Here is a 23,810-nt window from a genome sequence, read left to right as displayed (position 1 = left end):
GGTAAACACCCGCCAGGTCGCGGGAGGGCCCCCTCGGGGCTCCACCAGGGGCCTGGGGAGCCTCCCGGACCGGCTCCCCACCCCTTGGCTTCCCACCCTCCACCCTCTCTCCCAGCGTGGCGGGCTTCCGTGTCGAGACGACGGCACACGAGGCCCCCTGCCGGCGGGCCCCGCCTCCCTGGGCGGGCCCCGGGCGGCTCCCGCTGCCCGCAGGGGGCGCGCGGCCCGGAGCGGCCCCTGGCTCGTGGCCCCGTGCGCCCCGCCCCTTTCCCCGCCCCTTTCCCGCCTTCCTCCACCCCCGGCGTGGGTGATCCTGAGGCTCGGCGCGCTTCGGGGCAGAAACCCGGAGACGCTGTCGTCGACGCCGCCAGAGCCGGCGTTTCTGCCGCTGCTCGCGGCCCCCTAACCCCTTCACCCGCCCGCGGCCGTTAGTCGACCCTCCCGCCGAGCTCCACCGGGCGCTGCAAGGCCCCCGGCGTTGCAAGGCCGGTCGCGGCCCCGACGCCGCGCCGCCTTTCGCCGAGCCCGACTGTCTAGACTCGCGACTCTGCGCTGTCTTCTTTCCCAGGACTGGTTCCGAGGGGCCCGCAGGCGCGCAGTCTCGTCCCCCGCTGGAGCGCCCCGGCCGGGCCAGGGAGCGGCCTCTTGTAGACGTTCGAGGAGCCTGCCGAGTGCCGTCCCGGCGCCCGACCGCCCACCGATAGGCCCGCCGGCCCGCTTCTTCCTGATGCAGACTGCCGTCCACTAGAGGCTGGACAGGACCCCCGAGGTGAGTAGCCGCCCCTGGCCGCCGGCCTGCCGAGCCCAGGCTTCGCCCGGGGCCCCGAGCTAGGCACGGCTTCGGTGGCCCTGTCTGCACCGACCTGAGTCGAACATTTGGTAGACGCTGGGACCTAATTTGTCTTTGAGTTTACTTAAATTGTTTGCAATCTAATTTTTTTTCAGAGGGAGAGAGGAAAAAAAACAAAAAAAAAAGGAAGAAGCATAATTCAGCCATTTTTTGCAGCACACAGCTGCAGGTACCATGATTATTTTTTCCCTAACCCGTTCCTTCCCTTTAAAAATTCAATTTATGCCTGAAATAGAACTATGCGGAATTCGAGACACAAAACGTGGAATCGTAAGGTCTGGGTTTGACTGGGTGACTGAGAAAATCGCGTTACCAAGCCTCGGTTTCTTATCTATGAAATCTAGTCGTTAATACCCACATCACAGGGTAGCGAGGACTTTATGAGGTCATATATATGAAAATAATCTGTAGCTGTAAAGTGTTGTAAAAATGCAAGGCCATTTTTAAAGTAAGCTCTGCCAGAGTGGTTAATGTTGTAGTGGCTAACTGTTGCTGCCTCTTTATTTCTGTATTATAAGTATAAGCAAATAAGTATGGAATAGCAAAGCAGTGCTGTGAATTGGTAGATATATAATAGTCACGTTGCTTGGCCTTCCTCCTACGAAATGTTAACTGCTTATTTAAATAACGGTATTCTTTAATTCGAATTTAACCTTACTGTAGGGCTTTGCTTTTCATCTTTCTAGGCCGCTTAGGGCCTTTTTCTTACTCAGAATATTTATTTAACACCTTACATTTGTTTAGTCTTTTGTATTTTCTGAATTTGTTTTTCTTTGTTAATTTGATTAAATTGTAATTTAGAAAATGCTTTTTTTTAGACATATATCCTCTAATTTTAATGTCCGTTTTTCATATTTAGGGAACAGGATGCCTGAATACCTCTACTAATTTGAAAATTGTTTTTGAAGAGCTTATAAATGCATTCATGTTTCTGTAATTTTTAATAGATCTAGAAATGTATAGAAAATTTCAACTTTTTGGCACTTAATGTAATATTTATGTAATTTACTTCTCACTTTAATCGTCACAACACTTAGTAGGTGCTTAGGGTCACAGTTTATCAGTGGTAAAGGATGTTCATCTGCATTCATTATTGCTGATTAATTGGGGGAAATAATAGGATAGTAAATATTTGTTGTTTGAAAATTGAATTTATTTGCCAGAATTTATATTTGTAACAGATCAGTATGGAGTCATTCTTACTTGGCACATCAAAAATGTAGTATGGTTTGGTTTCAGAAAAAGGTCCACAAAAAGTGAAAGAGAAGCTTTTTTTTTCTTTTTGGTATATTATTTTTAGCTAACAAATGTTTTTCTGAGTAGTTAGGTGTTTTAGTATATATATAATCCTCTAGCCCAATACTAGTTGTTTTTCAGAGTATGCTTTTGTGTTTTGTAGAAAGGTAGAATAATATAAGGCAGACAGGATTAAAACAGCAAAAGGAAGAGCCCACTTTTAAAGTGGCTGCTTTTATACACTGGATTTATCGCTTGTCCTGATGATAAAATTTTGGCAAATCACTGCTTTATTGGGAATTTTAAGGTTTGACCTTCTCTCTGCCTTGATTTGGATTATTTGGGACTAAAGTTTTGGAACCAAGGCTGGCTTGGGTTCATGGGTATTCAGAAGGGTCCCACACTTGGTTTAATGGTCTGTGTGTAAAACTGGCATTATATGGGCCGGCCCCGTGGCTCACTCAGGAGAGTGCGGCGCTGGTAGCGCTGAAGGCGGCGGGTTCGGATCCTATATAGGGTTGGCCGGTGCGCTCACTGGCTGAGCGTGATGCAGACAACACGGAGCCAGGGGTTACGATCCCCTTACCGGTCAAAAAAAAAAAAAAAAAAACCAGAAAACTGGCATTGTACAATATAAAGGTGAACAGTAAAATTCATGCTAATAATTTAAATTTAAAATTTTTCTTTACTTAGAACGACACTAAACAGCAAATAAAAAACATATGACAAGTCAAAAGCAACAGAAGAAAGGGAAAAACTTTGCATTTTAGTATCTTTAATGGCTTTTTTCCCTGATTTTTGTTTGTTTGTTTGGCAACTGGCAGGTATGGGGATCCGAACCCTTGACCTTGATGTTGAAACACCATGCTCTAACCAGCTGAGCTAACTGGCCAGCCCTTTTTGCTCTACAAATGATGTTGCTGACCTGCTGTCAAGCTTGACCTTAACTAGTGCAAATGTTTTGAGAGTGAATGACATTAATTGTGAGAAGAATAAATTTTCAGCTGGGGAGGTGGTGGTGGTGGTGGTGGTGGTGGTGGTGGTGGAGGATTAATGTATTAGCATGTATTTCCTCTGAATTAGAGCGCTGTAGCTCATGTGAGATTTGTTTGTTTGTTTTGTTTTTGACCGGTAAGGGGATCGCAACCCTTGGCTTGGCGTCTTCCGCACCACGCTCAGCCAGTGAGGCATCCGCCATCCCTATATAGGATCCGAACCCGTAGCCTCGGCGCTACCAGCGCCGCACTCTTGCGAGTGAGCCGCGGGGCCAGCCCACGTGTGGGATTTTTTAATTGAAAAGAAATGAAAGGGAGTCATTGGTGAGGCCTTGTAGATAAGCAGTGGTTAATGGTGAAGGATCTGAAGTCAAGCAAACCCTGGATCCACGACTTATTTGTAATCATAGCCTTGGGCACATTACTTAATCTCTATGAGCTTTGATTTTCTCATCTTTAAATCAAGGATGGTTACAGAACATAGAAGGTTGTGAGGATTAAATTTATCCATTCATCCAGCAAATACTTATTAAGCACTTACTGTGTGCCAAGCACTGTTCTAGGTGCTGGAGATACAACAGTCAACGAAACAAAACAAAAATATGAAGCAGAAAGCAAACTAAATAAGTGAAGTAGATAGCTCATATCACCATTTAACGTACTATGGAGACAAATAAAGTAGAGAAGGAAGATGGGGATTGTCTGGTTGATGGGACAGGTGGGATGCTACAGTTTTAAAAGAGATGAGATGACACTGGAGTAAAGACCTGAAGGGAGCCATATGTATCTGGGCATAGAGTGATCCAGGCAGAGGGAGCAGCAAATAGAAAGGCTTAACGGTGGGAGTGTGGCTGGTTTTCAAGGAACAGCAAGGGGGAGAGTAATAGGAGATAATTGTTATTGCCATTTTAGGAGTCATTGGAAACGCTTTCATAGTTCATCTCTGCCAAGGTGTTGTATTGCTGTTGGTCCAAAAGTGGAAGACCTTTTCAGAATTAGAAATTTAAACTTTGGAATAAAGAAACCATGTTCTCAGATTTTCCTTTTTTAATGTAAGATCCTTAAAGCTTATCTGGCTGAATCACTGAAGCAGATAAGAATGGATAGAAAAATTATCCTTTGTCTCTGATAAAATGTTTGAATTAGTTAATGACTCTGCATCACGTACTTTAAAGATTTGCAGGAAATCTATCATACCATCAAGATTTTCCAAAAGATTTAGGTTAGTTGTATGATTCTTGTGGATAGCAAAAATGCTAACATTACAGTATTTGTGATTTAATGTTAGGGTGTAACCTAGAAGATTTGGGGTTTTATTCCCCAATAGAGGCTTTTCCTAGAATTCTCACTGGATCCAATCTCTAAAGGCTAGGGAAACTGTTTTCCATGACATCACTCTTGGACTACTTCTATTTGTAGTGAGGAATAAGCAGGAGCATTAGAGTCTTCTGATGAAAAATAGCATTAAAGGAGGGGTGGGGTTTTTTTTGTTTTTTTTTAAAGATGACCAGTAAGGGGATCTTAACCCTTGACTTGGTGTTGTCAGCACCACACTCTCCCAAGTGAGCAAACCGGCCATCCCTATATAGGGATCTGAACCCTTGACTTGGTGTTATCAGCACCACACTCTCCCAAGTGAGCCACGGGCTGGCACTCTTATAAGGTTTCTTGTATGATAGGATGACTAAATGCTAAACATACCTGAAAAGAGAAGTAATGTGGATAATAGGTACCAGCCTGGAGGCTAGAAGACCCAGAGCTTTACTAATAGCTTAGTGAAATGGTCATTTGCAATTTGGTAGTGAGTTATAAAAATATGTTGATGACAAGAAAGAATTTTCAGTATTAATTAAAGTTAACTTTTGCAGCCTTTCCTCCCATATTGAATTGAGTTGTTTCTCAATTTAGTAGTGTATCTGAGCGCAAAATGATTGCTAATAGAACTAAGCAAGTCTGTTTTCAAAATTTTCTTTCCTTTTAGATTGGTACATTGAGAAGTTGGCTGCTTTGAAATTGAATTTAAAATTTTTACTTTATGGATTACAGAAATTATAAGAAATGTTATGACTCAAATTAATTCTATTTTTATCCATAGTAAGCCTTGCATTCTCTTCTTAATATGCAAGTATGGCATTTTCTGCATAAGCATCAATTTTGGTAGGAGAACAGTTTGAAGATGAAGGTAGTATGGAATCATTTAAATATTTCATTGAAGATAAGTGTATTATTAAATCAACCTCTGAGTATCTAGTTTTTATACTGAATAGCTTAGGGTTGGGTTTTGTATGAATTTTCAAGCAGCTGTGGGAGGAATGTGAAAGCAATAAATTATTGCTTATGGCATAAACATGGAGGTTAGTTAATTTTGAAACATCTTCTATATAATTGCCTAGAATTTTGCCTTCAAATCAGAATGGCAGCCTTCTAACTGAAAAGGAAGCATTTAGTTTCTTTGCATTTAATTTCCCGTCCAGTCTTACCCCCACCAGAATTCTTTCTTCACTGGTCAGTGGAGAGTTTGAACTGTCAGAAATTTCTGTGATATAAATAGCAGTAATAGTCTTCCAGTGCAGAGGTAGGAAGAGTTGGGGGTGGGGGGTTGTCACTTATCTCTTATCACACCTTCAGTGGTATATCAGGCCTTTTGGTCTCAGGACCTCTTCATGCTCTTAAAAATTTCTGGTATCCCAAAGAGCTTTGGTTTATGTGGGTTGAGTTGATTTATATTTGCTGTAATAGAAATTAAAATTGGGAAATATAAAAAAAAATGCTTATCTGTAATTCATTTTAAAAAGTAACCTCCTTACATGGTAACCTAAATAACATTTTTTGTGAAAAATAACTATTTTCCAAAACAATTAAGAACTTAGTGAGAAGAGCTGCATCATTTTACATTTTTACAAATCTCTTTATCTGTCTTGATAAGAGACAATGGACTTCTTTTTTTTTATTATTTATTTATTTATTTATTTTTATTTATTTTTTTTAAAGATGACCGGTAAGGGGATCTTCACCCTTGGCTTGGTGTTGTCTGCACCACGCTCAGCCAGTGAGCGAACCGGCCATCCCTATATGGGATCCGAACCCGGGGCCTTGGTGTTATCAGCACCGCACTCTCCCGAGTGAGCCACGGGCCGGCCCCAGAGACAATGGACTTCTCATTGGCTTCTGCATTCTGTCTGTTGCAATATCACACATCATGGGAAAACCTCTGGAAAACACGGAGAGAATTAAAGTGAAAAAGGCAAATAACTTTTTAATATTACTTTGAAAATAATTTTGACCTTGGCAAGCCCTTTTAGGGGACTGAGACCCCAGTTGTCCCTGGACTATACTTTGAAAATTGCTATACTACTCATTATCCACAAAAATGTGAGGCTTTCTCTTTTTCTTTAGTCACAGCCAAGTTTATGAAACAAGACACTCTTTAGTCTTTCTCTCTTAGTAGTATAGGTATATGCCTTGTCATTTAGACTAATTTAGGTTGGTTCCCCTTTGGGAAAAAACCTACCATTTGAAATTCTGAAGGGCAAGTGTAGAGTATATACATGTACAGGTTTATAAATCTCATAATCTGTTTTGGAAAGTGAGGATACAGAATTTCTATATGTTGAACATTTTGTATGTCAGTAAATATCTTTTCTCAGAGCCCCTAAATGGATTTTTTTTTCCCCAATCCTCATTGATTTATAGAGTTCTTATTTGAGTTTTGTGTTAGTTTTACAATGATTAGTTCCTGTAATTATTAGTTTCTTCCTAAAATTGATATAATTCTGTGTTTGGAGAATTCTTATGCATAAGATCTTTTGTGTTTTTCTTTTTGTATTCTTCATATAATTTCCTTTTTTCTGGTTATTTTTTATTGTATGTGTGTTTTGTGTTGTAGTTGTTTTCATTTTGTTTTAATTTAAGCCTCACTCATTCTGTCTTTTTTTTTTTTTTTTTCTTCATAGCGTCCAGGGTATGGATTGTGAACAAGTTAGTTTTGTTTCACGTGTTCATTTGTAAGTTTGGTTGTTTGATGCCTTAAACATTGATATTAAAGATCCATGCTGTCTGATAGAATATATGCAAGGCATATATGTAATTTTAAATTTTTTTATAGACACAGTTTAAAAAAAAGTAAAAAGAAACAGGTAAGATTAATTTTAATATATTTTATTTACCCTAGTATCCAGAATATTATTTCAACATGTAAATCGGTATAAAAATTTACATGACTTATTTTACTTTCTTTTTTTTTTTTTCTGGACGCTTAAAGCACATTTCAGTTTGGACTAGCTCCATTTAAAGTGCTCAGTAGCCCCATGGCTGGTGGCTTCCATATTGAACAGCACAAATATGGAGAATAACTGTGTACTGTGGTTAGGGCCAAAAAGCATAAAGAGCCCATTAGTAAAGTTAGAAAATTGTACTTGCATGATGAGAAAAAAATGGAAAACAGTGCTATTGCAAAATGAGGTCCAGTGTTTTTGACAACCATTATGTCTTTTGATCTTCTATAAACGTGAATTGTGATAAAACCTAGGGACACATGGGGTCTGTAGAGAAGAGATTGAGCAGTCTCAAGTCCCTGTGGTCTCGTGGTTGGTAAAGAGCATTAGGCGAGAGTTGGATGAGGGAAGCCAGCACTGATTGACCTCAGGTGGGGTCCTTGCTCTGAGCTAGATATTTAACTTACGTTAATTCATTTAATCATCAGCCCAACTCAATAATAAGATTAGTATTTTATTAATCCTAATATATGGATGGAAACCAAGATCAGGAAGTTAACAGTGTTTCTCCAGGTCACACAGGTGTTAAGTACTAGTTAGAACTCTGAATTCAAAGGTTTTGCTCTTTCTAATCACACTGTTGTATTTTTTGCAAATCACATTCTAGTCATAACTCTATTTCTAACTAGTTGTATAATCTTTAATAAAAAGTCAGTTCACCTGTGGACCTTAGTGTCTTCATCTATTGAGTTAGAGTTGGCCTGTGTCCTGAGAGACTTTCCTGAGAAGGCTGGCTGGGGTTAGAAGTGCTGTTGCTAGGGAGAAGAGTTTCTTTGAAGTTAACTGGGTCAGGTTTATTATTTAACTTGAGTTTATTATTTTGGCTCCCGCAGCACCAAGTGAAGGGGCGTAATAATAAGCTCTAACATTATGGTGTACTTAAGGGCCATGCACCGTTCCAAGTGCTTTACGGATATTAACTCATTTAATCCTCACAGCAACCTATGGTATAGATTCTGTTAATATTAGTGCAGATTGAGCATTCCTAATCCAGAAATCTAAAATTTTTCAAAATCTGAAACTTTTTCAGCATTAACATGACGCTCAAAGGAAATGCTTATTGGAGCATTTCAGATTTTTGGATTAGGGATGGTCAACCTGTAAGTGTAGTGTAAATATTCCAAAATCTGAAAAAATTTGGAACGTGAAACAGTTCTGGTCCCAAGCATTTTGGATAAAGGATACTCAACCTGTACCCCCATTTTACAGATGAGGACATGAACATTAGATTACAGAGAGGTTAAGTAGCTAGCCCCAAGGTCACAGAGCTAGTAAGAGGCAGAACCAGGATTCGAACCTAGGCATCAGACTCCAGACCTGTTCTGTAACTTACTACTTCTATCTAGAGACTATCATGTTGGTCAGTTAATCGCTGAGTATTTCATTGTTTTCTACTTACACACACACTTCCCCAAAATGTGTAAAATATTGCTGCTGCTATGAAGCTGTTCGTCTATTGATAGATGCTTTTTTCAGGTAGAAAGCTTTTTTAGGTAGAAAGGAAGTTACTGCATATGTCACAGCTATCACAAGTTAGTTTTAGGAATTGATTTAGATGAGGTAAACTTCACAAATGCATTGCTAAAGCTTTAAAAGTAGATGTTTATTTACTTTGCATATCTGTGTAAGTGCGTTATATAGCCATAAAATCATATAAAAAGTAGAATAAATGAGAATTCTATGACTAAAAGAAATTTTAGAGATCATCGTGTCTAATGCTCTTCATTTTTACAGATGCGGAGAGAAGGCCAAGAAAGTTTGAGTAACTTAATCAAAGTATAGATATTTCCGTCCTAAAACTAGTAGTTAGGACCCTTGGTTATAAGTAGGACAAATCAACCCAAGGTAGTAAAAAGTGAGGATTTATTCTGAGAATGTAAGGTTTTCTCTCAGAACCCAGGGACAAGCATAGAGCTAGAGACTGGGAAAATAGAGGCGTAAGGAGCACTCTCTGTCCTCTTATCTTGGCTTTATTCTTCTTTCTCAGTTGACTGCTTTTCTCTGATACTCAGCCCACATGGCAGGCAGAAGTGGGTGCCCACAGCTGCTCTTTGACATGTTCCAGTTCTAGTCATACACAGTCAGTGCACGTGTCTCTCTTTTTCCCTTTCTTTCTCTCTCCTTTTCCTTTCCGTTCTCTAAATTCTTGATGAAAGGCTGTTCATCTTTTTTTTTTTTTTTTTTTAGAGATGACTGGTAAGGGGATCTTAACGCTGTTCATCTTGATTCATATTTCCCACCCCGGTCTGACCTGCATCTGGGGCCAGGATCACAGAGTGGGAGCCTACCTGCTAGGAATCCCCCTCAACGGCTGGGTGCCCAGAGGAGAGTACTGGGCACTCAAGCAGGTGCTGTCCTTAGATATTTGGGGTCTTTGTCTCACAGTTTATCAGTCCTTCTCCTCCTCCTCCTCTTTTTTGCCCTATGATATTTCCACCATTTTTTGAGAAAGTATAGTATCACCTTTTAAAAATTTCCTTTAGACGGAGTGTTTTTCAGAAAGGTGAATATTAGCTGTTTGAGACCTTTTCAGATAGCAATAACTGTTGAATAAAGAGGATTACTTTGACATGTAGCAAAGTATATGGTATTTTAGACACTGTCAAAATAACAGATTAATGAAATACAAAGCAGTGTACTCTTAAGTACATGAACCCTAATCCTGCCTTCTTCATTAAATCTTCATTAAATGTGACCAATACGTCTTGACAAGCCAGAGTAGTAATTGGTGACCATAATGATTCTGAGAAAGGTAATGAAATATTACATTTTTATCCAGTTTCATTGGTTATGTTTTTTTCTAATTATTTTGAAAATTGGTAATTAGTGTGATGTCAATAGCCCTCTATTAACCAGAATGTTTGGTTATTCAGACACTATACTGTGTGAGGTTCCTTTTGTTCCCAGTACACATTTGTGTACATAGGCCTTATATCACTTAGAGAATTCCAAGCTCATTAATTTTACCTTTAAAAATAATTCAGATAAACAAGACCGAACTGATAGCTTACTTTAATCCTGAATGTGTTCGTAAAGTAGTTCTTCCAAGCATTGATTACTGTGTCTTAAATATATTTTATATTTGTTTTTCCAAATTATAGACAGCCCTCTTGTGTTCTATCTTTCCAAAATGAAATTATATAGCTTTTGATTTATGGAATACTAATAAAATTTGATATTAATTTCATCTTGTGCATACTTTACTGTCTTAGATAAGTGGGCAGTTAATGTGGTAGAATCAGTAGGACTTAAAGGTAAGTTAAGGGACAAATAGGAAGAAAGAGGCACCTAGAATGCCTCTTGATAAGGTGGAGAATACAAAAGAACAAACTGTTCCAGGGAGGATAGATATGATTCTGTTTATTAGATGTGTTGGTTTTGAGATCTCAAAATGGGGCACCCAGAAGTATCTACTAGGCAATCAATTTAACATATACAGGTTGAGTATCCCTTATCCAAAATGCTTGGGACCAGAAATGTTTTGGATTTTGGAATATTTGGATTATACTTACTGGTCGAGCATCCCTAATCCAAAAATCCGAAACCCAAAATGCTCCAGTGAGCATTTCCTTTTGCTCAGAAAGTTTTCCTTTGCACTCAAAAAGTTTTGGATTTTGGAGCATTTCAGGTTTTCAGATTAGGGATGCTCAACCTTTATAGGACTGGAGTAAGGATAGAGATTAAGATTTTCAAGGTATTGGTGAAAGTAGGTCTTAGTAGAAACCATTGGTTTAGGTGACATCATTTAGGGAGACACAGCATTTAGATGAGAAGAGAAAAGGGGCAAGAACAGAATCAATGTTTAAGGGGCAACTCAAGAAAAATGAGTCCATGAAGGATATTGAGAAATGAGCAGCCCAAGAATAGGAAGAGAATAACAACAGTGTCATGGCGTTGAGACAGTGATGAACTGAGGGCATAAGCCATGCTACAGAAGGATCCAGGGAAATAGGGACGAGGATGCAATTATTAGATTTGGCAATTAGGGGCTTTTTAAGATTTTTTTTTAATGAACTTTTTTTTTTTTTTTAAACAGGAATACACTTTCATTGCAGATAGATTAGAAAACACAGATTAGCAAATAGGAAGGGGAAAAAAAGTAAAACTGCCTGTTACTCTACCATCCCAAGATAACCATTTAAAATATTTTTGGTATATTATCCTTTCAGACTTTCTTCTTATTTATTAACAAGTTCTTTTGTTGAAATGAACTCGGGCTGGGATAACTGTTTAATCAGTGGATTAATATCTCAAGAACTTAAATATAGGGTTTCATAGACAACATATTGATGAAACAATGTAGTAAAGCTAGTGATGGCCTACTCATGAGAGTGGAGAAGTGGTGCCTTTAGCATGTCCATGGAAGCTGCTTTTCCCTCTCAGCAACTGGGGGCTCAGCCAAATCCAGGGTACAGAGGGGATTCCTGAACATACCTCCATAATTAATATAGCACCTGGCACGCAGAGGTGCTCTTCCTTTCAGTAAGTAAAGGGAGAGGTAGTGGTAATAGAGTGGTAAGATTGGCAGTGAGGGCCTCCCTGAAGAAGGAGGTGGAGCAGATGACAGCAGTTGACTGCGGTGCCAGTTCCTTCACTGGAGGGCTTATGGTCCATCCAAACACCCAACCAGGGGATGGAAAGAATTTGGGAGATTGGTTCCCAGCATTGTAACTGGCAGGAATTCAGAGCAATAGATGTTGGCTGTCACTAAATTTGTGCTCTTCTAGACTGACATGGTCTGTGGATAGTGATTCAGCAAATAACTCAAACATATGGTTCCAAGTCATGAGGTCTTCTAGACAGTGCTTTAATAATGGCTGTAGCATCCCAGAGATTTGTCCATATCAGTTGTCCTTAGTTTGGGAACATCTTTCATTGTGCATCAGTGTACACCAACCCTCGCAACTGTTCAAAGGACAGAACTGCCCTGGAGCATTGAAGGTCTACCCCAGATTAAAGGACCAATCAGCATAGTTTTGGTTTAGCAGGATATGGAGGACAGGCAGAGGGGTAAGGGAAATGAAGACACTGGCAAGAGAGTGGTTGCTCTGATATGGGAAGGTCTAAGCTAGAGAAGGACAGAAGTAAAGTTAGATGTTAGACCAAGTGAAAAGAGAGGAGGAAGGTTAAGTGGGAAGGTGACTGTTAAGATTTCAGATGTGGACCAGTTCTGGATTGGGGCCAGATCCAAAGGGTTTAGGAGTAGGGTTTGCAATGGAGTAAGGGGGGAGGTTGTAGGAATTGAGGTGGTCAGGGACCTTTGACACTTGGTTTTTAGATAGGTGATTTTTTGTGAACTCTGAAGAGGTGAAGACGACGACGACTCAGCCAGGTGCCAAAGTCACCTGCGAATGTGGGAGAGTGATTTGATTGATCAGGTGGTGTGGTGTGCATATGATAAGTGAATAGGGGCAATAGAAGATGGATTTTTATCTGAGCCAAAGGCCAGATTTTACAAAAAGGAAAGTAGAAAGCCAAGAGAAGGCTTAAAAGGTGGTCTGTAAACTCTAGAAGAGTATTTTTTTCTAAGGTGGGTGGGGTCAAGGACAGGGGTAGGAGGCAGGAGGCCTGGAAGCTGTGAATTTGAGGAAGACTGTGTCTTATTTAAGTCAGATTGAGAAGGGAATTTTCTGTGACCAACATGAGCATGTGGGGGAGTTTGTTTACATTGAAGCAAAGTTCCACAGGCACAGTGGAAAGGGTTGGTAGGGAATTCAGGAATGGAGAATGGGTCATTGGGGAAGAAGCTGAGAGCTGTGTAAGAATGAGAGTTAAGAGGATAGATGGCGTGGGGACAGGGGTCGTGTGAAAAGGAGAAAATTACTTTGCTTCATAAACAGTCTAATACACTGAACTCATTTTTTTCTGTTTTACTTAAGTAATCCAATTACAATTCCACTTTCTTAGCTTCATTTCTCAGATATGCAAAGATATGGTTAAAATTCCTTTGAAGTTATGTATTTATATTTAAAATATGTAAGCAATATGTCATCATTATTTTTAAAAATAAGATTAATGAGGTAAGTAAAAAGGAGAAGATAAACCTCTCTTGAAATCCCACTACCTAGGGACATCTTTTTTTTTTTTTTTTTGGTTTATATTCCTCCAGACTTTCTCTTCATCTAAGCAAATACATGTATATTTAATTTTTGAAGGTACACTCAGTATATTGCAGTTGCTTGGGTTTTTTTTACATACTGTTATCTAATAAATATCCTTTGTCAGAATAGGTAGATTGCTGGCATCATTTTTGGTAAATTTCTAGAAGCTTTCAAGTGTAAGTTTTGGTGTAATTTCATTTTTTCTGTTTTTCTCATAATTTAGTATTTGGTTGTAAAATCTTTTTTATGTTGCTAATTTTGGAACATGTTTATATATATTTGATGAACATTGTGATATCAACGGGATAGACATATTGGTTGTAAGTTAACAATTTACCATTGTTTGATACGTCTTTAATAGATTCTTTTCCCCAGGTAGGGAAGCCAAAAACATTAGGTTGCAAACCTTTAGGTTGTTTTCTCCCAAAGGGCTTGTACATTTAGGATGTAGACAGTAGAATTGATATAATTATAAAAATTGTTAAAACTCTAACTTAATAATGTCTTCTGAATGCATGGACATGGTTAACACTGTTTTCTTTGATTACTTTTTTTCCAGGTGATTCATGGCAGGGGACGTGGAAGGATTCTGTTCCTCCATCCATGACACAAGTGTCTCTGCTGGGTTCAGAGCACTGTATGAGGAGGGATTGCTTCTTGATGTCACTCTGGTTATTGAAGACCATCAGTTCCAGGCCCATAAAGCACTCTTGGCCACCCAGAGTGATTACTTCAGAATTATGTTTACTGCAGACATGAGGGAACGAGATCAGGACAAAATTCATTTAAAAGGTCTTACTGCTACTGGTTTCAGCCACGTCCTTCAATTTATGTACTATGGAACTATAGAACTGAGTATGAATACTGTTCATGAGATTCTTCAGGCTGCCATGTATGTTCAACTTATAGAAGTGGTGAAGTTCTGCTGCTCTTTTCTATTAGCAAAAATCTGCTTAGAAAATTGTGCAGAAATTATGAGACTCTTAGATGATTTTGGTGTAAACATCGAGGGAGTGAGGGAGAAGTTGGACGCCTTTCTGCTAGACAACTTTGTGCCACTCATGTCCAGGCCTGACTTCCTGTCCTATCTGAGCTTTGAGAAGCTCATGTCTTATTTGGATAATGATCATCTGAGCAGGTTCCCAGAGATAGAACTGTACGAGGCTGTGCAGTCTTGGCTGCGGCATGATAGAAGACGCTGGAGACATACCGATACCATCATTCAGAACATCAGGTTTTGTTTGATGACCCCATCCAGTGTTTTTGAGAAGGTTGGTGCATTTGAAAGCAGTAGACAATATGAGCAATAGATTCATCATTTAGTTAAGGCAATATGTCTTTATTCTCATAGATAAGATTCCCAGACTTGGTCAGGAGCCAAAAAAGGAATAAATAGTTTATAAGAATAGTTTATGTATAAGAAGCCTGATATGTTGTAGCTTGTGCATTTAGGTTTTTAAGAATATATTTTGTGGGTAAAAGATGAACCAGGTAGGTAGTAGAATAGTTTAATTTTTAAAGTACTTTTAAAATTGAAGCACAATTATTTGATGCAAAATAGTACAAGTTTGTTTTAGCTTTTATTTTCACAAAGTAATTCGATATGAACTGGGTTTAGACAAGCACTTTTTAAAATTAATTTAAATAATACATGCTGAAATTAGGGTTGAGAGGAGTGTTGTAGTTTTACATGGTATACATTAATACCGTTTCTTATTCCTCTAAAATGTAGTAAGGACACATAAAATAGCTCTTGAAAACCAATAGGCCCTAGTGGTGATTTTCTTCTCTACTCTCACCTAGTTCTGTTTTTCCCTGTTTCACTGTTAATACTAACTAAATTTGACCGTGAAAACATATGTTATATGTCTAAAAACATCATTTTGGCATTTCTAAACAAGTAGACTATAAATCTTCCATCTACGTTGATCAAACATCCCTGTGCACGTTTGGCCATATAAATAGTTTGCTCTTAAAAAACAGTCTTTCTCCAAAACAGTCTTGGCCTTTTTGTATGTAAGCATTTTCATCTTTATATCGGTGTTTCGCTTGTGATCCTTTCTTGCCCAAAGGAGAGAGAGCAGTTTCAGTAATTGCTTAACTTAATTGGTTTCTAATCACATGGTTACCTCTGGGGCTCTGTTTACCTCTTGTATCTTTTCTTCTTTCTAGAAAGCACACGGAAAGCTTGGCTGACACCTTTTGTGTTTAAACAGTTCCTAGCTTTAGTTACCGGACCTGGTGATAAAAATATAATATCTGCAAAAGAGGGTTGTTTACACCATTTGAAAAATAAACAGTTTATGCCTTTGAATAACACTCAGCAGCCTGGCATGTTTTGTTTTTTTTCCTCTCTGAAATGCTGTGAAATTTCATTAACTTATACTTTTAATAGAAAATTCAATTTCATGGGATTTTATCTTTATTCTCAGAATGTATTGATATGGCAGAAATAATTGAAACTAAAGAATATATTTCTTTATTTTTTGTTCAGTGATAATAAGCAGCCCCACATCAACTATGTAAATCATTTGTCTGTGATGTTTTTATTTTTTTCTTTACTATTGTTTTTATTGCTCTCTTTCCCTGGGGAATCCTGTTTTGTCTTTATACATTAAATGCAAATGCTTTCCCACTACTAAAACAAAACCTCTCCAACTTCAGTCTAGATGAAAGTACTTGTGAAATAGAAAATACAATTTCCCCTCTTGTGGGACAACATGATGGATAATTGACAGGAGTAAATGATTTTTAAGTACTGAGCTGCAGAGCCTTTTTAATATTCCAGTTATCAGTTCAAGGTAGACAGTAGTGACAGTGGTTGAAAGTTAATACTGTCAGTAATTTTGTAAATTGTGGAAAACATCATTCGTACCTGCTGATGGATTCCTTTGGCATCTGTAGCATAGGAGGTGGTTATTACCCATTGGCCAGGTATTGGGAATTATCAAAATAAAAATGTTGTTAAGACTTCCTTCTGGAATTAATTTCTTAGAAGAGCTTAATAAGGACACAGCCAAAGAGAAATCTTTCAGTTTTTTTAAATAATAAATCTTTCCATTTTACTTTAATAATGCTGATAAGATAAATGGGAAGTAGTCAGTGATTCTTGCCTTAGTAATGTGTGAGATTTAATGTTTATCGAAGGAATGGCTTTTTAAATGTTGAGAAACATTAAGTTAGGCAAATTTGAGACCTTATCGCTAGAAATAAAACTTCAGAAACCAAACTAAAATGGAAAATTTGGTTGAGAAATTAAAACTTTAGACTATTTTGCACCATATTATTTTGAGCTCCTTAAAAATAGGGCCCAACTATTTTTCCTGTGGTCAGCACACTGCAGGTCTCCAACAAGGTTATTCAAACTTTCATCATATGTGCACTGCCTCAGAGAGGACACAAATAAAGATACGTTACATCGTGCTGGTCCTTTTTTAGTATGAGAATCTACATGGGGAAAAGTACAGGCAGTTTTGATCTGTGGTTTTATCCTACTTGCTGAAATTTAGAAAAATAGAATGTTGATATGCGCTTTTTATTTTTAGCTTTAAAATGTTTTAAACATTCCATTATGAGACTTTCTAAACATACAAAAAATCTGAAAGAGTAGTAGAATGAAATATCATGTCGATTAATAGTTGTTAACATTTTGCCATATTTGCTTTAGCTAGCTAGCTAGATAGAGGGTTATAGCCTTTATGTATAATTTGTTTTGTTTTTTGCCAAAACATGTCGAAGAAAGCTTGTAGGCATTATGACATTTCATCCCTAACTACTTCAGCAAGTATCTCATCTCCCAGGAGTAAGGATATTATCCTACATAATCATAATACCATTGTCATACATAAGGAAATTAATGGTAATTCTTTAATGTCACATTCTATCTAGTCCATTTCCTGCTTTTCTCAGTTGTCCCCAAAATGTCTTTTTTTAGCTGTTTTTCGTGAACCAGAATTTCATCAAGTTTCACACAGCACATTTGGTCATTGTGTCTCTCTTTTAATCTAGAATTGTCTCTTCTTTTTCCCTTTTATTATGAGGATGTTCAGACATACAAAAAATTGAATAGTGTAATGAACACCTGTATATTGATCATTCTAGATTCAAGAACTGTTAACATTTGTCACATTTGCATTATATGTATAGATTTTTTCCTTTATTGAACCTTTGAAAATAAGTTGTAAACATCAAGACAACTCATTCCTAAATACTTAACCTTGCTTCTCCTAAGAATAAGGACTTTTTCCTACCTAAGTACAATACTGTTCCATCTAGGAAAATTAAGCTAGACTCTAATATCATCTAACATCTTACCCATATTCAAATTTACCCATTGTGTCTCAAATCCACTAGAATCCGGTCAAGGTTTATGAATTGCTTTTGTCTATCATGTCTATCTAATCTTTCTTAATCTAGAACAGTACCCCACTTTTTTTTTTTTTTTTTTTTTGGAGAAAGACCAGAACTTCGGTTGTCTCAGTGTGTCCCACATTTTGGAGATATATCATTATTTTCTTGTGTTGGTGTTAACTGGGTTCCTCTGTTTCCTTTATTCCCTTTTAACACATCTACTTTTTAATATCATGTTTTTTAGGAATAATTATAGGAAAATATTGTAGTGCCAGAGAAAAACTTGGAAAATCATTTACTAACTTTGATCAAACTTAGAAATCACCATTCTTTTTTGTATTATGAAGCTAAGTAGCCCAATTCTATGACTAAAATCATCAAGAATTTTATTCACACTATTCAGTTAGGTTTCTCTTAGATTTATTAAATTTCCCTCCCCATTTTTTGATTTAGAACACTTTTCATTGAATCTCTTGAGATTAAAACTAGCCAAAGTGTCAAAATTGAAAGATTATTCCTCATTATAAAAAATTAGTGCATATCTATTATTCTAGAACTGCGCTGTTCAGTACAGTCACCACACATTTCTGTTAAACACTTGAAATGTGGTTAGTCTGAATTGAGATTTCAAAGACTGAGAGGACAAAAAGGATGTAAATTACCTTGATAATTTTTATATTGATTATGGGTTGAAATGGTATTTTAGATATATCAAGTTAAATAAAATATATTATTAAAGCCAATTTCACCTTTCTACTTTTTTAAATGTGGCTACTACAAAATGTAAAATTATATCTTTGGCTCACATTTGTGCCTCAGATTATATTTCTCTTGCACAGTGCTGCTCTAGAATTTGAGTAAGTGAGTTATTCAATAGAAGCTCTGAATATGAATACAGTAAACAGCCTTTTTCACGTATTTGACCCCTCCCAGATTCCCAGCCTTTAGAAATGTTACATACAATTATTGTTAAATGAACTTACCTACCTGATGACTCTGTGGAGTGGCTGATGAAGATAACTGAGTATAGCATCTCTTTGTCTGGATCCTTTTCCTGGCTTCAGGAAAATAAAAAGCGACTGTACAAAGCTTGGGGAAGGAACCCATAGAGATTTTAATTCTTCCCTTGGTGGTAATGATCAGATCTGGGCAGTAGCTTCATTGTGAGGGGAAGGGGCATTCAGTCTCTTCCCAAGGAAGAGCCCTCCCTGATTCCAGGCACCCCTCTATCTGTGCTGAAATCTTTGGGTTTATTCTTCTGCAGTATCTTTTCCCGTAATCCTCTACTGGATTTTCTCCTCAGCTGAAAACAGACTGTTTTAACTTTTGTACTAAGTACTCTGTGTGATCATCACCAAAGAGGCCCAGGCTTTCAAATTTCTTCACTGAGTTCGTTAGAGGTAGTGATACAGTTTATATGAACACCGTATATACGAGGGTACTTGAAAAAGTTCATGGGAAAGTAGGATTAAAAGATGATACGAATCTTTCCATGAACTTTGTGAAGTACCCTCATATATATGCCAGGTTGTACACTGAGTGCTCTCTCTACACATAGGTAGAGTCTACATGTTATCCCCATTTATAGATAAGAAAACAAGCTCAGAAAGGTTAGGAATTTTATTCCAGAACAAGTGGCACTGCCCAGACTGGAACATGGATCTGCTCTCCTCCCAGTCCAGGGACTTCCTGTTACAGCTGCTAGCATAGGGAGAAGACCCTAAGGTGCAGAAAGCATGCTGTTAGCCTGTAGCACAGCCTGGGTCATTAAAAGTTGTTATAGTTATGAAAATTCTAACACGTTTGCACGAACAAAACAACCTAAAAATTTAATGGCACTGAAGAAATAAAAGGTGTAGGAAAACTTTAAAATGTGAAAGCACAGTTCTGGGGTTTTCACTGTGTAATCAAATAAATCTGAAAATTGAAGGATCTTGTCCTATTAACATAGTTGTTTAAGAGTTCTTATTCATTTAGCTATAGTGGATTCTCAGTTTTCAAACTAGACTACAATTTCAGTTTTTACTCATGCACATGTCTGTGGCATGCATTTTTTTCTAGCTCTGATGGTGTTTGCATCTGTTAATAGAGATAAGGCCTGATGTTTGTCATTCTGAATTTCAGTGATATGAACATTTAAATAGTTTAACTATGTTCTCTTTGATCTTTTGATTTTTAAAAAACATTTATTGTGCACTGTGGCATCTAAGGCAAAAAAACTATTGCTTTATTGAAAACATTTTATCAAGTAAATGTATGTTTGGCAAAATGCATATTATACTTTTTTGTACATAAAAGATCTTTTCAGCAAAGTAGTTAAATTATTGATTCAAACACCCACATGTTGATTCTTTAGTACAGTGACATTTTAATATTTTTTAACTCAAGGCATCTTCAGTGTCATAAATATGCAAAAGGTAATACTCAGCATGCCAGTGATCCCCTTAGAAATTATAATAATATGTAAAGTATCTTCAAAATTATAATCATAAAATCAGTTTTTCTTTTCTTTTCTTTTCTTTTTTTTTTTAAGATGACTGGTAAGGGTATCTTATCCCTTGACTTGGTGTTGTCAGCACTATGCTCTCCCAAGTGAGCAACCAGCCATCCCTATCTAGGGATCTGAACCCATGGCCTTGGTGTTATCAGCACCACACTCTCCCGAGTGAGCCACGGGCTGGCCCCTATAAAATCAGTTTTTCAAAGGGAAAGAAATTTATTAAATCCTATAAAACGCACATTAGTTTTGCTTTGTATTTAGGATTTTATAGTTGGTTTTTCGTTGGCTATTAAGGAAGCAGGTTATGTAGGTGTATTCTGCTTTAAGTAAACCCATCATGCTTATTCCAAATACTTTGTTTCATAAACTAGCTCATGATATTCAGACTAATGTGTTTTTTTTCCTAATCTGTTCAATGTAATTCACTATGTCCCCCCAAATTGGGTTTATGTAACTAAAAAAATAAAGAACAAAGCTAATGTTTTGATTAGAAAAGGCTACAATATGTAGCCTTTGTGTTTATTACATTTATAATAGAATGTTAATTCTTTTTCGCTGAGAGTACAGTATATTTGGACATAACATATCATATCTGCATTTTATAAAAGTCTACTATAAGAATATTTACAACTTTGAGATAATTTTGAAAAAGATAACTTCATTATTAGTGAAAATTAATCCAAGGATCAGAATAAAAATATTTAGGAAAGCTTTATAACACTTTTTTTTCTTTTAATTTTTATCGAATCAAAATAGATTATACATATTTTGGGGGTTCAACATTGAGATATGTTGATCAAATCAATATTACTAGTATATATATTACAAATCGTAATTATTCTTTATACCCCTTGTTCTGACACTTTTTAAAAAATGTCTTTTACTTAAGGAGCAGAATTGGTGGTTTTAAAAGCTATATTTTAAAATGGGGATAAGATGTCCTTGGACTCACCTTGAAACTGATAGAATTCAAAGATGGCAAATTAAGTATCCAAGGTATACCTTACTTAGAATGTAGTACTCAGAATTGGTCTTCACAAAACGCTGATAATCTTCCAAATGTTTTTTCTGTCAGCATAGTTGATCTATATAGCGTTAACACATAAGGACATTTATTATTAACACGATCTCATGCTTGGGTGGTGTGATATTCTGATTAATTGAGGCACAACCTATGTGGTAATGAAATTGCCTGGGCAAGTCTGCATCTATGTAATGTGTAGGTGCTGTATGTCCTTCCAGAATTTTTTCACTTGGGCACTGAAACATGTTTTGACTAATCTGGCACTTGACCAGAACGAAATTTCTATCCAGCAACCAAACTATTAACTGCAGTGTTACCACAGTTTAGCCACAAACTCTTGAAAAAAGTTTATTTATATCTAATAACTTCAGCTAGAGCCAGATAAATCTAGAGGAATAAGTGGAAATTTCCCTCTAACCCTCACGGTTTTAGAAGCCCATGAGAAACATAAGCAGTGCTGTATTTGACAGTAAAAATATTTTTTTAAAAGACAGTAACCTGTGTTTCAAATGTGAAATTTGATTAGAATTTGTAATAACCTTGAGTTGTTTTTAAGTTTTAAATTCACTTCCGGTATTAAATAGTAACTTACACTACTAGAACTTGAAGTTGCTTAAATTAACAATCAGCTCACTTGTCCTTGAAGTAAAAGCACAGCGAAGAGCAGGTTTTCTATTGGAAACTAGGTGAATGGGTTAAGTGTACTTTCTCAGTTAATGTCTTTTTCTACAGCAGTCTCCTTTTTTGCTGACCCCTCCTCCCCAACGCCACGGACTGGGATGATTGTAATTAACACCTGTGCAGTTCTTTAAAAGTCAACCTAGGTATTTTTCTCCTCTGAAGTTCTCTACCTTTTATGTATAGATGTAGAGTGCTCTTATTTTCTACCTTTGACTTGCGTGGACTCCAGGCTCACAAGTTCCTGAAAAGTGCCAGTAATCTAGGTGGTTGTCTGCTGTTAGAGCTCTGGGAAAGAGCATCTTAGGAGGTGTATTAAGCAGATAGGAACCTATTGAAAATGGGAGTTTAAAAATTCAATCTTAGGGCCGTGGCTCACTTGGGAGAGTGTGGTGCTAATAACACCAAGGCCACGGGTTTGGATCCCTATATAGGGATGGCCGGTTTGCTCACTTGGGAGAGTGTGGTGCTGACAACACCAAGTCAAGGGTTAAGATCCCCTTATCGGTCATCTTTTTAAAAAAAAAATTCAATCTTACTTGCTGATTTCCCTTTTAAATAAAAGATGAAGACAGAAGCATAGAATTAGAAATTAAAAAGAAGACATGGAATGGGGACAGCTATATTGACATGTAAAAGGAGAAAACCTTTTTTAATAAAGTGGGGGGAAAAGAAACCAAATGATAAGCAGAAATCGAATAGAATCAGAGAAGTCTGGAAATGACTGGAGAAACGGTTAGGAGCGGGAAAGGAACAAGACGAAATATTAATATTTTAGGCTTTAAAGTTTTAATTTTCAAACTTATTATTTATCCAAAAACTGCTGTGTGTGTCATAGGTAAGCATTGCACATTCAGAAGTTAGTTTTCGGATTAAACGTTTTATTGGGCTTTCCTGCTCTACCATGTTTATAAATAAAATATTTACATAGTTGAGAGTATTTCCATAAATAGGAAAAAAATCTCTCGTAAGTTGTGAATTCTAGAACTTAGTTGTACTGTCTCAATATTAGCATAATCAGGTAATAGTAGAATCAGAAAATAAGAAATTGTCTTAAGTCTTTTTAAAAATATATATTATTTTCTATCTTTTAGGCTTGTACACTGTTATTTAGTTTCAAATAGTGCTCTATTGTTATTGCACTGAAATTGGAAGATAATTAAACACTTGTTTGTTTGTTTTTTTTTTTTTTTTTTTTTTTTTTTTTTGTCGTTTTTTCGTGACCGGCACTCAGCCAGTGAGTGCACCGGTCAGTCCTATATAGGATCCGAACCCGCGGCGGGAGCGTCGCCGCGCTCCCAGCGCAGCACTCTACCAAGTGCGCCATGGGCTCGGCCCTAAACACTTGTTTTTGAATTACATAATTTTTACTCTGCAAGAGAGTTGAAGAGAAAGAGAACTTACTAAATTGTGCTGAAACTCTTAGAATCTTATCCTTAGGGAGCCCCTCCTTTGCCCCCATTTACCCTGGTCACTTGACTGACTTCTGAAGTTCAGTTCAAGGGCCGGCCCGTGGCTCACTCGGGAGAGTGCGGTGCTAATAACACCAAGGCCCCGGGTTCGGATCCCATATACGGATGGCCGGTTCGCTCACTGGCTGAGCGTGGTGCTGACAACACCAAGTCAAGGGTTAAGATCCCCTTACCGGTCATCTTTTAAAAAAAAAAAAAAAAAAAAATGAAGTTCAGTTCAATACTTTAGACTCTTGCCTACTTGGAGAGGAGGGTGAGGATGGGTAAAGTCTTATTAAAGTTTGCCTTTACCAATTAGTATTTAACTGTAATTATAGTGTTACTGAAAGG

At 37.5% G+C, this 23,810-nt stretch overlaps 1 protein-coding gene across 1 annotated transcript in view; it reads left to right on the top strand.

Moving 5' to 3' along the window:
- Positions 1 to 346: 346 nt before the first annotated feature.
- The window catches only part of KLHL15 (kelch like family member 15), a 32,759-nt gene continuing 9,295 nt past the window's right edge, over positions 347 to 23,810 (top strand). The window contains exons 1-2 of the mRNA XM_063083951.1: positions 347 to 769; positions 14,016 to 14,727. Of these exons, the coding sequence (XP_062940021.1) occupies positions 14,023 to 14,727 (705 nt within the window). The 5' untranslated portion in view covers positions 347 to 769; positions 14,016 to 14,022. The remainder of the gene's footprint in view (positions 770 to 14,015; positions 14,728 to 23,810) is intronic.

Source organism: Cynocephalus volans, chromosome X, assembly GCF_027409185.1.
Source record: "Cynocephalus volans isolate mCynVol1 chromosome X, mCynVol1.pri, whole genome shotgun sequence".
NCBI classification, from domain to species: domain Eukaryota; kingdom Metazoa; phylum Chordata; class Mammalia; order Dermoptera; family Cynocephalidae; genus Cynocephalus; species Cynocephalus volans.
This window is presented reverse-complemented; position numbering and strand designations above follow the sequence as displayed.